Consider the following 13745-nt stretch of genomic DNA (forward strand, 5'->3'; position numbering starts at 1 on the left):
ATATGTATTCTAAATTTGGCCACTACTTCCCTTTGCTACCGCTTCCACTTTTGCCAGCTTTCACTATCTCTTACCTGGCCTACTGTATTAACCTCCTGGTCTCCTAACGTCCACTTGTCTTTGTGTGGTGCATTCCCCTTACCACAGCTTAAGAGATCCGTTAAAGTGCAAATCAGATTATGTTACCCTTTTTTGGGAAAGCCTTCCATCATATTCAGAATAAAATCCACACTACATGTTCTGGCCCTGCTTCCTTCCCTTAACTCACCATATATCCCTCTGCTTAGATTAGTATCCTGGAGCCTGGCCACGTCAGTTTCTTCCTGTTTTTCAGCCCTACTGGCACTGTCGCTGGAACTTGCCAGGCTTGTTCCTGCCTTAGGGCATTTATACTTGCTGTGCCCTGTGGCTTCAATATTCTCCAGATCTTGCTGTGGCTGATTCTATCATGTCATTCAAGTCTCAGTTCAGATGTTTCTTTCTTTTTCTTTTTTTTTTCTTTTTTTAAAGAATTTATTTATTTATTTGACAGAGAGATACAGTGAGAAAGGGAACACAAGCGGGGGAGTGGGAGAGGGAGAAGCAGGCTTCCCGCTGAATAGGGAGCCCGATGTGGGGCTCAATCTCAGGACTCTGGGATCATGAACTGAGCCGAAGGCAGCCACTTAACGACTGAGCTGCCCAGGTGGCCCCAGATGTTTCTTTGAGAAGATTACTCCCTAATTATCTCTCCATTCTCTTATTTTCTTCATAACATTTTGTACTATCTGGAATTTCCTTATTTATATATTCTGTTTCCTATACTAGAAATTCATCTGAGAGAATGGGGACCTTGTCTATCCTTTTCACTGTAGGAACTCAGTGTATGTTAGTTGAATGAATGAACTTGCTGAGCAGGTGTGTATTCCTCTTGAACATACTGTTTTAGATTAGTTCTTTGAATGGGAGAACCCTTGATTTCAACCTTTTTTTTTTTTTTTTTTTTCTTTAAATAGGGTAGTACCTTGATTCTCTTACTTGATATTTGGGCTAGAGAATGGCCACATTCTATTTTATGTTTTATTTTTATGTTTAATTTTTTATTCCCCCCTCATTCTGCTTTAGATTTGTAGAATTAATCCCTGGGAGGAATGGGTCCTAGGAATCTGCATTTTCAACAAGCCCTTGAGGTGATTTTAATGTATATTAACGTTTAAGAATGTCTCTTGATATTGTAATGGCTTTTCTCTGGGAGATTACTTCATGCTTTATAGTAGTAATGATAGCTACCATTTTGGGGAACACGCTTATATGTCAGGTACTATGCTAAAAAATTACATGTTTTTTCATTTAATTGCAGAACAACTCAGGTAGGTCTACTCCCATTTTACAAGTGAAGGAACTGTGACATAGTAAGTGGCAGAAAGTTGGATTTGAATACGTCTGTTAATCACTGTACTTGACTGCCTCTGAACTAGAGTTTAGAACTGTACACAGTACTTTGGTTTGAAAGGCCATCTTTTTGTTAAGAGCGAGATAGTGTATTCTGTCCCATTTCCAATCCAGTCCTTAATGAAGTCCATTGTTTTGTTGGGCTTTTTAACTGAAGTTTCACAGGCAAAGTTGCAGAAGATGACCTCTGCAAACATTCCTAGGTCTTTCTGCTTTGTTGTATTGAGAGCCTATCAGGCTTAAATTTTAAGTATTTGAAGTGTTTTCTCCTTCCTGTGCATTACCTTGTGTTCCATACACCAGAAACCTGTCACTTTCTGTCTGCTTGTATAGTCATTTGAATTTTTCCTACATTTTCTCCATTGAGTTGGGTGATTTACTACTTGGGACTATTACTTGATCATCGTAAACTGAATAGATTTCTCACTGGAAGACCCCTTTCCAAATTAGTTTAAAAAAAATTTAAATTTGTTTGGTATGTTGGTTTTTTTAAGGTGGGGGAACTTAATCTAGAGAAATACTGTCTGTCTTTAGTCTCTTCCCAGTTTTTAAGCCTGGCTGTTATCTGTGGAGGCTCAGGTCGCACATGACCTTTACCCAAGCTCTGTCCTTGCCCACCTCAGGCTTCTGTAAATAGCCATATGTCTGCTCCCATCACTTCACCTTTTGTATTTAATTGTCAGTGGCTATCTGGCCTATTTCATTGGGAGGCCCATGAGGTCAGGGAGGACCAATTAGATAATCTGTAGGCTTGTTGGTGGAATAAATGAATGAAGAAAGATCACAACTTTAATCTATGCTTGTAAAAGATGGTACATTGCTGAAAGGAATTATTTGTGATCTTTTCCCATATAATTTAATAGGAGTTAGAACAAAACTTCAATATAAGATACTGAATTGTCTAAGTTGGTACTGACAAATAGTGCTATATTAGTATATGGAGTGTAAAGATTCTGCAAAAAGTTTTGCACTCCCAACTGTTCTTTGTTATATTTTGGCTTATATTAGGATTTTTTTAAGATTATAAAACTTCTGGGGCACCTGGGTGGGGCTCAGTTAAACGTCTGCTTTAGGCTCAGGTCATGATCCTGGGGTCCTAGGATAGACCAGGGGGGAGTCTGCTTCTCCCTCTCCCTGTCCCTCTTGGCTGCTCGCTTTCACTTGCTCATTCAAATAAATAAATAATCTTAAAAAAAAAAATCATAAAACTTCTGAGACTATTAACTGCTATAGGCTTATAAGTTAACGGTATTCTTTTGGTTTGTATTTATGTGTATATTCATGCTTTGGTCCACATAATAAATACTAACCATATGAATAATTGTTTCTGTAGTTGGACACATACGAGTTGATCTTGCATCTGTGTAAAGGGCATCGTGGGCACTTTCAAAGCCATTTTGAAAAGTGGCTGAAAATTATTTTGAGTCTGAAATTAAAATATAGTTACCTGGTTGAATATCAGTAATAATCAGTAATAATGGCATTTACTATTTATGGCGATATTTGCCAGTCCCTTGAGTTCCTTTGCATACTTTATGTTTACCTGTCACATCAGTTCTCTAAATCAGATTGTTATCCCTAATTTACACGGAAAAGAGGAAATAGGCTCTGGTGAGTTGGGTAAGTTGCCCAGGGTAAAGGCCCTGGTACTATTGGGATTCAAACCCAATTTTCCCTTGACCTTGGACTTTGCTGTAACGGTATTGACTAGTCTTTTGTCTTACAGATTCCTAGAAGTTATAATAAGTAAACCTACTTGTTATAGCTGTCAGAATACACTAGTAGAACTACTTTCATGAATTGATTTGTTCTATTTAAATCTGAACTGGATATGGATTTCTTCTCTTTTCTTTTTTTAAAAATTTTTTTTTTTTCAATTTATTCGACACACAGAGAGAGAGAGAGAGAGAGAGATCACAAGTAGGCAAAGAGGCAGGCAGAGAGAGAGGGGGAAGCAGGCTCTTTGCTGAGCAGAGAGCCTGATGCTGGACTCTATCCCAGGACCCTGAGATCATGACCTGAGCCGAAGGCAGAGGCTTAACCCACTGAGCCACCCAGGCACCTTGGATATGGATTTCTAATCGCCCCTCTTAACACGAGACATCCTTGTTACTGAAAAGCTGCAAGAGATAGTAGTATATGAAGCCCAAAACAACAAAATCTATAATCTAATTCAGAAGTTAACTCTGTATGTGTATTTTCTTCCAGTGTTTTATTTATTTATTTCAGATGTATCTTTGGTGTAAATGAGATACAATACTCACATAAGCTTGTGTCTTCATTTTGTTTTGTTTTAGTTTTTTCTTGTTTGTTTGTTTGTTTAGCTTAATGAGCTTTTTTTTTTTTTTTTAGTAACCTCTACACCCAATGTGGGGCTTGAACTCACGATCCCCAGATCAAGAGTCACATGCTCTTCAGACTGAGCCAGTCAGGCATCCCTTTACTGGCTACATTTTAGAAGATATTTTGAATAAACTGATTACTGGAGGTTTTCAGTTAATGTTGAACATGAATGTAGTTTCCAGTTTTTACCATTATAAATGATATTGTGATGAACATTGGCTTTAAAAGTTAACCTCAGCTCTGAATAATTAGAGTAACCGGTCTAATAATTTTTAAAAAGTTATATTTAAGACATTTTAGTGATTTGAAATGTAGTGACTTTAATCATAACTTGACAGGTGTATACCACATGCATGTACTTGTACTTCCTAGAAAATTTACATGAGAGTTTTTAATAGACATTGCCTCAGAGGAGAGGCAAGTACCTTTTACTTTGCTTTTTTTTTTTTTTTACCTTTTTGTATTTGAATTTTAAAACTGTAAATGTGTATTGCTTTTAACAAAATTGTTTCTTTGAAAAATTAAAATCTTGGTTCTAAACTAATACCCAATTTAAAAATATATAATAGGGTTTATATTTTGTTTATAACATTTTAAACTTCAGTGCTTTTGTTTTGGAGAAAGTTACCTTCTCATTGCTTATTTTCATATTGACTTTTCATTTCCTTTTTTAAATTTAGATCAAAGCACAGATGTCTCAGCTTTGTAAAAATACAAAATGAAGCTGGTTTTTGCTTGACTGCACTCATTGACAAGTACTACATGTATAGCGTTTCCAGAATTTAACAGCTAATATAGATGTTTCAAGTCAGGATAGGAGTGCAGTAAACATCCTCATGGTATGTGCACCAGACTTAGAGGTCAGTGTTCTGGCTGCTATCTTGTTTTATCTTACAACATACTTTTAAAAATACAAGTTATTTATTTATTTATTTATTTATTTTGCATAGTATGTATTTTATTTCTTACTCTTTGCAAAGGTAATGTAAAAGAAAGTGACCTGCTTAAAATTTTGAAGACTTTAAAAAAACTGTGATGTTTATTCAAATTTCATTTTTTGATAATGTTGGTTTCTTTATCTCAGTGGTTTTGAGCATTTTTCCTGTCATCGTGAATGGCATTTATGTGCATCTATGTATAGAAATGTTATCTAGCCATAACATTATTGAGAGGAGTTACATGAGGTGGGAGAGTAGAAGCCATAACTCCTTTCTGTTCAAGAAATCATATAGGCAAGCTGATGAATGAGATAAAAAATCTTGATTCCACTCTTAATTTATCTGAATGATGTAAATCATTCACAAACTTATTACTTGTGATATACTTCACAATTTCAGAACACAGTGATATTTTGTAATACAGCTACTGAAAACTGTTTTCTTAACTATGTAACTTCTATCCACTATGATTTGGGATGACATCGTATGGAATTTTTATGTCATCTTCTGTTGAATTTTTGTTTCTAATTTAGGAAAAATAGCCTTTTTTCCTTAGTTTAAAGTTTTCTTATTCAGAATATGACTTATGTACTTTTGAATAGAAATTTTAAAAAACATTTCAGAGTATGAAAATTTTGGTTATGATATTGGTTATGGTATTTGGTTATGATATGATATATGATATGAATATAAACAAAGATCATTTGTTCGAAAAGTTTTCTTTGTTTGACCATTCATGATAAATCTTACCCCAGACCTTGAGAGATTCTTCGGGATTGTACAAAAGTAAAACACAGCCAGAAAAGGAAATTCATAGGTGAGGGACCAAGATTCAGAACAGAAGACTTCTTTCTGCTCTTTTTCTTTTATGCAGAAGAGTGATAGCTGAGCCTCACGGGAATACAAACATACCAAAGCAGTATACAGAGATCTTGGGCTGAGATTTGAGGATAAATTTCAAATCTAAGGGCTTAGAGTTGAATTGGCCTAGAGCATTTTATAGCTTAAAAAGCACTCTTACACATTCTCATTTGATCCTCAAAACAACCCTTTAAAAATAGTTTCTGTTATCATGCCTGTTTTATAGATAGTGAAACTGAAGTCACAGAGAAACTAATTTATCCTTTTCTCAGTAGTGCCGTAACTTGAATCATACATCTAAGATGAACTCTTTCTGCTATCCCATGATGTTTTAGCCTAAGGTGATTCCTAGAATACAGTCAAATAGGTAAGGGAGGAAAAAGGTCACTGAGGAAAGAGACGGTAGCATCTCAGACATAGGAAAATAGGGTCACATTAACTGAGTTTCCAGAAGAGTGGTGGCAGCCCTGGGGATGGACCTATAACAGAGTCGCGTGCTGCAGAGATGTGGAGGAATTGAAGAGCTGAGGAAATTCTTGATCACCTCCAAGTGTTAAGCTTTCAGAAGCAATGGGATAGAAGGTTAGTTGAAGAGAGTAGTTCTTTTCTTCGATTTTGAGCTTTCTCCTGAGAAGTCATTTGTCTGTGACATTTATTTTGGCTGTTAATTATATGCTGGTATGTAATTATTATTCTGTGAGTTAATTATAATTAATAATTAACTTGATTGCAGGCTCTTAGAGGTAGGGGATACCTTTTATTTCTTTTATATCCTCCTCTAAATTCCTCTTCCAGTTACTTAGTCCCCTGAAACTTGTTAGATATATCCTTCCGAGGAAAGGAGAACTAAGAGAAGACATGGGTTTGAATCCCATGTCTGCTTGGTGATGCTGGGTAAGTCGCTGAAGCTGTCTGGGCCTCAGTTCTTTTGTCTTTAAATGACTAGGTGAGAACTGCTGCATCCCCAAAGTTTTAATAGTACAACTTGTCAAGTTGTGATTTGTTGAATTATGAGTAAGCAAAGACTTGTCATTCTCTAATGTATATCTTATCCATACAGTGATGTCTTATGCAATAAGCCTGTTAGTCACATTCACCTTGTTTCTTGTATACATTAGCATTCCACTCTGTGGAAAGTAAGTATTTTGTTGTTATCCTTTCTAGCCTGCTTTAGCTTTTTCCCTTTGAATAGTATGCTCTCTCTGAAAGGGTGTTTTAAATGTTTTGTTATCGTAAAAATATTTTGTAAGAATTTCAGAGTTTGGTCTTAATTGTATTTTCTCTTGTAAATGGCTCTTGGTGGAACAGTATAGGGTCACCCTGTTGGGATTGGTACAGGAAATACAAGGAATTTGTAACTATAATTGCTTGGCTATTAATTTGAGTTTTAGAACTTGTCATGATAGAATCCACGGAGTCTTAACTCCTAAGAACAAAGAATTGTGACTATTTAGGCTATATAATGGGGTTTATTTCAACATTTACATTTTTAAAATGTCTTTAACTTCTCCCAGGCATAGCTTTAGCACAATTTTTAGTAAATGATTGACTAATTTGAACTCGTGTCTGCATCCTTTCCTTGCCCGTTTCCCATCAGAGATGCAAATGTGTTTAAAAGTAAGTCATTAGTAAGAAGTAATAGGAAGTCAGTTGATAGTTATGTAATTACATAAGGGATCTTTATCTTTGTAAGAGTGAAACAAATGTTGGTAGCGGGATTGGTCATATCGGACAGATGTAGAATGAGTCCTGATCAGGAATTTACATTGTGACTTCCTGTGCAGAGTTTATCTCAGATGTGTGATCATGGTCAAATTGCTAGCTTCCTGAACCTATTTTCCTCATTTAAAAACAGGGATAATTCTGCTTTGACTTTGTCAGAAGGACTGTTGTTAGCATGTAAAAGTACTTAGCCATTATACAGGCAGATATAAACTATAGGTATGGCTATGTTTGATTGAGATCATTTTCCAATAAAAGAATAGAGCAAGTGAATGTGTTACAAAGAAGTGTTGTGTTTGAGTGAACTTGAACATCTTACTACATTGAGATGTTGGGTCGTCTGATGAAAGTAATCCCAAGTGGTAGTGTATTAGTCTGTAGCATCATAATGTTAGTATTACTAAGTGATAGACAAATATTTTGTTCTCCATGTTTAATATGAAAGGTAGCCAAAGTTTGGGGATATCTCTACCCTTTCATTTGGTCCATTGTCTGATTTACCACTGGATAAAAACTTCTGCATAAAAACTTGGGGTCAGAAAGGTGTTTCTAAAAAAAAATTATTTTTAGAGGTGAGCAGTTATCTCTGTGATATAATTGGGAATAAGGTTAAAAATAGAGTAGAAAGCAAACTGAGGTGTAGGCTCCCTAAGTGCCCTGGAGACAGTTCTAGCAGTTTCTGTCATATTTCACTTTCTCGGTTTTATAACTTTGGAGCTCTCATCCGTAGAATTGTTGCTTTTTAGGAAAAAGATAGAATGCTTATTCTGAGTTCCCCATTTCACTGACCATCATCTCTATTTTCTGTTAAAAAAAAACCAACAAATTATATGCATTCTAAATTGTTACTTTGCTTTTTGCTCTTGCTGTGGGTTTTTGTTTTTTAAATGGAAAAAATTTTGATACCATTGTTGATCACTGTAAAGATTTGGTTGGCTATTTGAAAAGATGATTTCATCATAAATCACTTTCTTAAAATCACAGTAGAAGATAATTTCCATCCTCTGACCTTGAATCAACCTTGGTTACCCATGCTTTTTCAAGAAGAGCCCCCTATGTTTGCCTGGGGGGAAACAGAAGAATGCTTTGTTTTTCTGTAACACTATATTTACATTTTAATTTTTTTTAAAGATTTTATCCATCTATTTTTGAGAGAGTGTGCATGCAAACATGAATAGGGTGGGGGAGGGGCAGAGGGAGAAGCAGACTCCCCACTGTGCAGGGAGCCCAATAACAGACTCAAGCCCAGGACAGGATCATGACCATAGCTGAAGGCATATGCTTAACTCACTAAGCCACCCAGGTGCCCTGTATAAAATTACTTTAAAAAGATCTTAAGTATGTTTGAAATTTTGGATGCTAAAAGATAAAATAGTACAATGAGTCCTTGTGTACTCATCAGTTGGCTTCAGCAATTATTTAACTCATGGTTGTTTTATTTTGTCTATACTTCTGCCTTTGCATTTTCAACTAGATCCCAGGCATTATCTCTCTTTGGCTGAAAATACCTAGAGGGATCTCTCAGAGATAAGGACTCTTTTTAGATGTGATAATTGACATTGTAATTATGCTAAAAAATTTTTTTTAGTAATTCCTAAATGTCGTTTGATCCAGTCACTGTTCAAAGTTTCTGGTTCTTGCATAAATGTTCTTTTATAATGTTTGTTTGAATCAGGATTCAAACAAGGTCTGTACATTGCATTTGATTAATGTCTCCTAAATCTCTTCACCATATCCCTGCCATATTTTTGTTTATTTACTTCTTGCCATTTATTTACTGATAAATCTTAGTTTTCCTGAATTTAGGTGCTGCATCCAAAGTTTTTTCCTTATTCAAAGAGTTGATACATGATCATTATAGGATACTTGAAATGAATAAAGTGGAAAGTAAATTCCTGTCACCCAGAGACACCCAGTGTTGAACTTTTGGTATACATTCTTTCAACTTTTTTGAGCATGTGTTTTCCTATGCTTTTTAACCATGTGCATGTGCTATGCTTTTTTTTTTTTTTTTTTTTTAAGATTTTTTATTTATTTGACAGATCACAAGCAGGCAGAGAGGCAGGCAGAGAGAGAGAGGAGGAGGCAGGCTCCCTGCTGAGCAGAGAGCGCGACGTGAGGCTCGATCCCAGGGCCCCGGGACCATGACCTGAGCCTAAGGCAGAGGCTTTAACCACTGAGCCACCCAGGCGCCCTGCTTATTTTTATATCCTATTTGATATACTTTAATATTGTGTTGTGATCATTTCCCCATGTCATTATGAAAGAAAATGAAACATTTGGCTGCATGATACTTTGCAGTATGTATCATAATTTAAACATTCCCTTTTACCCAGACGTTTAGATTGTTCCAATTTTTGACTCTTATAAAATTATGAGAACCATCTTTGTACATAAATCTTTATATTTTAGATTTTTTTTTTGATAGAAGCAGAATAATTCAGAGGGCATGAATATTTTTTAACTTCTGGATTCATTTTGCCATAATAGTTATTATAATTTTTAATCTCAAATACAGTCTGTAGCTTACTTAAGAATCTATTTGCATATGCTTATGTTATTAAAATGCCTTTGCCAGCCATATTAGTCAGATGTGTTTTTTTCCCAGTTCTTTTGCTCTTTTTATTTTATTTGGGATTTTCTTCTTTTTTAATGCACACGGTATTATATTGTAAATTTGTTGGTATTTTCCATTGTATGTGGTAGTTCTTCCACAGTGATCAAATATTCAACTAAATTGTCTTCTAGAGTTACTGATAGGTTTTTTTTCCTTTTTACTTGCTAGGAAGTTTTCCTAGGACCATTTATTAAAATATTGATCCTATTATTTGTAATTCAGACTTTGATGTATAAATACATTTCGTGGTTGGTATGTTCAGAAAATTCTATAAGAAAGAATTTATTATTTACTAGGTCGTATTATCTCTTATCCTTCTGCTTCCTCCACCTTCTTTATTCCTCCTTACTATCCCAGCTATTGTGTATATCCAGATGTCTTTGATTCTGGATGTGCCTTCGGAAAATGCCTTGTAACAAAACTAGTCTAGTCCTTGTCTTTTTCCTCTTGTTCTTTTTTAATGTATATTTTAGAAATGAATTTAAAAGTGAATTCCCATTTGCCTTTATTTTAAACTCAATTTGACAAAACATCATATCAACATTAGTAGTTTGTGGTATTTACAGTTTCAGTATTTTAATTTTCTTGTTAAAGCTTCCACCGGAGGGTGAGTAGGAGAAAGGAATGGTGAACTTTTTTTTTAAATTTAAGTTTTTAATTTTAATTACAGTATAGGAAATATACAGCATATGTTAGTTTCAGGTGTACAATACAGTGATTCAGCAGTGTGGTACAAGTGCTCATCATGATAAACGTACTCTTTAGGGAAAGGTAAACTTTTCCAAACTGAGTTTGCAAAGAATGATTACACCAGATTTAGGGCAGAGGCTGATTTTAGAAGTACCCATTGTGTGGTCCATTATATACTTAGTCATTTCTTGTTGATGATGGAATTTGGTTCATTTTGTAATACATTTACTTAAGTTTAGAAACCTTTATGTGTGTGTGTATATATATGTATGTATACATATATATATACACCCACACATACATATGTGTACATATATATACAAACCTTTATATATATGTATACATATATATACAAACCTTTATATATATATGTATACATATATACACACACATATATATGTATGTATACATATATATACACACACACATACATATGCGCTCACACACTTTTTTTTTGAGAGAGGGAGAGAGCGAGGTGGGAAAGGGAGAGAATCTTAAGCAGCCTTCTTGCCCAGCATGGAAACCAACATGGGGCTCAGTCTTTTTTTTTTTTTTTTTTTTATTATTATTTTAAAGATTTTATTTATTTATTTGACAGAGAGAGATCACAAGTAGACAGAGAGGCAGGCAGGCAGAGAGAGAGAAGCAGGCTCCCTGCTGAGCAGAGAGCCCGATGTGGGACTCGATCCCAGGACCCTGAGATCATGACCTGAGCCGAAGGCAGCGGCTTAACCCACTGAGCCACCCAGGCGCCCCATGGGGCTCAGTCTTACAACCCTGAGATCATGACCTGAGCCAAAATCAAGAGTCACATGCTTAACCAACTGACCCACCCAGGTGTCCCACCTTTTATTATATAAACTCTAGCCAACAAATTCAGCGATGACAAAGGGTCAGATGAGGATTAAGAAGATTTAGTATATTCAGTCCAAGAGAAAATTGAGATGCAGTTATTTGTTCCTAGAGCTAATAGTTCTGATAGGGGGAAGAATAAAAACCTTACTGTATGGTTATTCTTTTAAAAAGTTAATATTTTGGGGGGTGCCTGGGTGGCTCAGTCATTAAGTCTCTACCCTCCGCTCAGGTCATGATACCAGAATCCTGGGATCAAGCCCCACATCGGGCTCCCTGCATCAGCCTCCCAACTTGGCCAGAATCCTGCTTCTCCCTTTCCCACTCCCTGCTTGTGTTTCCTCTCTCACTGTGTGTCTCTCTGTCAAATAGATAAAATCTTTAAAAAATAATAATAAAAGCTAATACTTTTTGAATAGTTCAGAAGCCACAAAATGGTATACAGTGAAGCGTACTTACTACTACTGCCTCCTAGCCACTTAGGCCCCCTTCCAGAGGTAACCAATTATGTAATTATTTTTACATACTAAATTCTTAAGGTTTTAGATCATTTGTGGACATAGATAAATTTTTATCTCTATAGATAAGAATTATAGTTGTTTTTATTGTGGGAGTTTTGGCATCAGTCTTTAGTATTTTGGGTAGAATCATTTAATGTATGAATGTTTACGTGTATATACAAGTTTACATATCCTTATGGAAATACATAATTGATTTGAGCAGTAAAATGTAGTATGACAACTTCTGAAAATGAGAAGATGTCATCTGATCACCTTAACAGAACCCGTACAGTCATTTTAATGTGGTGTAATTCTTCCCTGTGTTTAAATTCTGGGCATATAGTAATTCTACAATCTTTTCCCCCCTAACCACAAGAATTTCACATTGAGCATTCTGGATTCCGTACTCATTTCTTATGAGGGAAATGAATTTTCAGTAATACTGCTCTTGGAAGCAGGGCAGGGAACTAATCTTTATTGAAGAAGAGAGAAAACTAGAGATTGGCAACAAAGTAGGGAGGTTAAATAAGGGTACATATTTTTATAATGCAGTCTTGGGAAAAATAAAGGAAAAATCAAGTTATACTAATTCTTGGTTTTTTACTTTTATAGAAAGATTTTATTTATTTAGCAGAGATAGATACAGGTAGAGAGGGAACACAAGCAGGGGGAGTGGAAGAGGGAGAACAGGCTTCCCACTGAGCAGGGAGCCAGATGCAGGGCTTGAACCTAGGACCCTGGGATCATGACCTGAGCTGAAGGCAGTTGCTTAATGACTGAGCCACTTAGGTGCCCCATAATTCTGGGTTCTTAGACCTGATATTCTTTGCTTTCCTTTTTTTTTTTTTCCTTTTCTTTCTTTTCTCTTCTCTTCTTTCTCTTTTCTTTACTACTACTCCACCCCTCCTCCCCCTTTCCTTTCCCCTTTTCTTCTCCTCCTCTCCACCCCCCCCCACCCACTGTGGGGCTTGAACTCATGATCCCAAGATTGAGTCGCATGCCTTACTGACTGAGCCAGCCAGGTGCCCACTCCACTCTCGCCGCTCCCCCATCCCCCCGCCTTTTTTTAAGGAATGGATATGAGATGTGTAGAGGATAAGTTGCCATTTTGTTATGTTTTGATGTAGGTACCAGGAGGATTTATTTAAAAAAGGAAAGGAAAAGACCTTTCCAAGTCATGAATTCGGTTCATGATGGAACCTCAATGGAGCAGGGGCAGCAGAAGCCAAAGACTTCAGGTCATAAAATATAAAGTGATTAAGTGCTTGCTTGGAAGGTCAGAAATACCTAATACATAGTATTCTACCTTAAGTAAAAATTAATTTATTAGCCTCTTGGTAGAATTACAGGGAGGGTACTCTAAAAAATTTCTGGAGAACAGTGGATAATTGTGGAATTAATAGTACGTTGCCCAGTTTCGCTCATTTAAGATGGAGTGTCAGTAATAATCTGTTTCTTTTTATCATTTGCAGGGACTTCTAGGATCACCTGGAAGGTGTTAGTCTGCTTTGTCTTCTCTGGTTCTGTTAAAGTTTTACGTGCTTTCCTTGTATTTTGTTGTCCTTGACAGTTTTGAGAAGTATTGGTTAGGTATTTTGTAGAATTCCTCTCAATTTGGGTTTGATGATTTTTCTCATGATTAGACTTAGTGTGATGTTTTGGGGGAAGAATACCACAGAGGTGAACTACCTTTCTCATCACATCTTATTAAAGGGTACATGACAGCAACATGATTTATCACTAATGATGTATACTTTGATCTTTAGGTGAAGGTAGTATTTGCTAGATTTC

At 35.9% G+C, this 13745-nt stretch overlaps 1 protein-coding gene across 4 annotated transcripts in view; it reads left to right on the forward strand.

Annotated features, from left to right (window-relative positions):
- SMIM14 (small integral membrane protein 14) overlaps positions 1-13745 on the forward strand; it is a 75547-nt gene that overhangs the window by 2832 nt on the left and 58970 nt on the right. The window contains exon 1 of one of the 4 annotated variants that reach the window (XM_032853052.1): positions 4554-4634. The exons of 1 other annotated variant lie outside the window; for it this stretch is intronic. In XM_032853052.1, the coding sequence (XP_032708943.1) occupies positions 4616-4634 (19 nt within the window). In that variant the 5' untranslated portion in view covers positions 4554-4615. Of the gene's footprint in view, positions 1-4553; positions 4635-13745 lie in introns of those variants that run through there. 2 more of the 4 variants (XM_032853073.1, XM_032853062.1) reach the window with 2 other exon arrangements.

The sequence above is a fragment of the Lontra canadensis genome, unplaced genomic scaffold (genome assembly GCF_010015895.1).
Source record: "Lontra canadensis isolate GAN:19392208 unplaced genomic scaffold, GSC_riverotter_1.0 scaffold1, whole genome shotgun sequence".
NCBI classification, from domain to species: Eukaryota; Metazoa; Chordata; class Mammalia; order Carnivora; family Mustelidae; genus Lontra; species Lontra canadensis.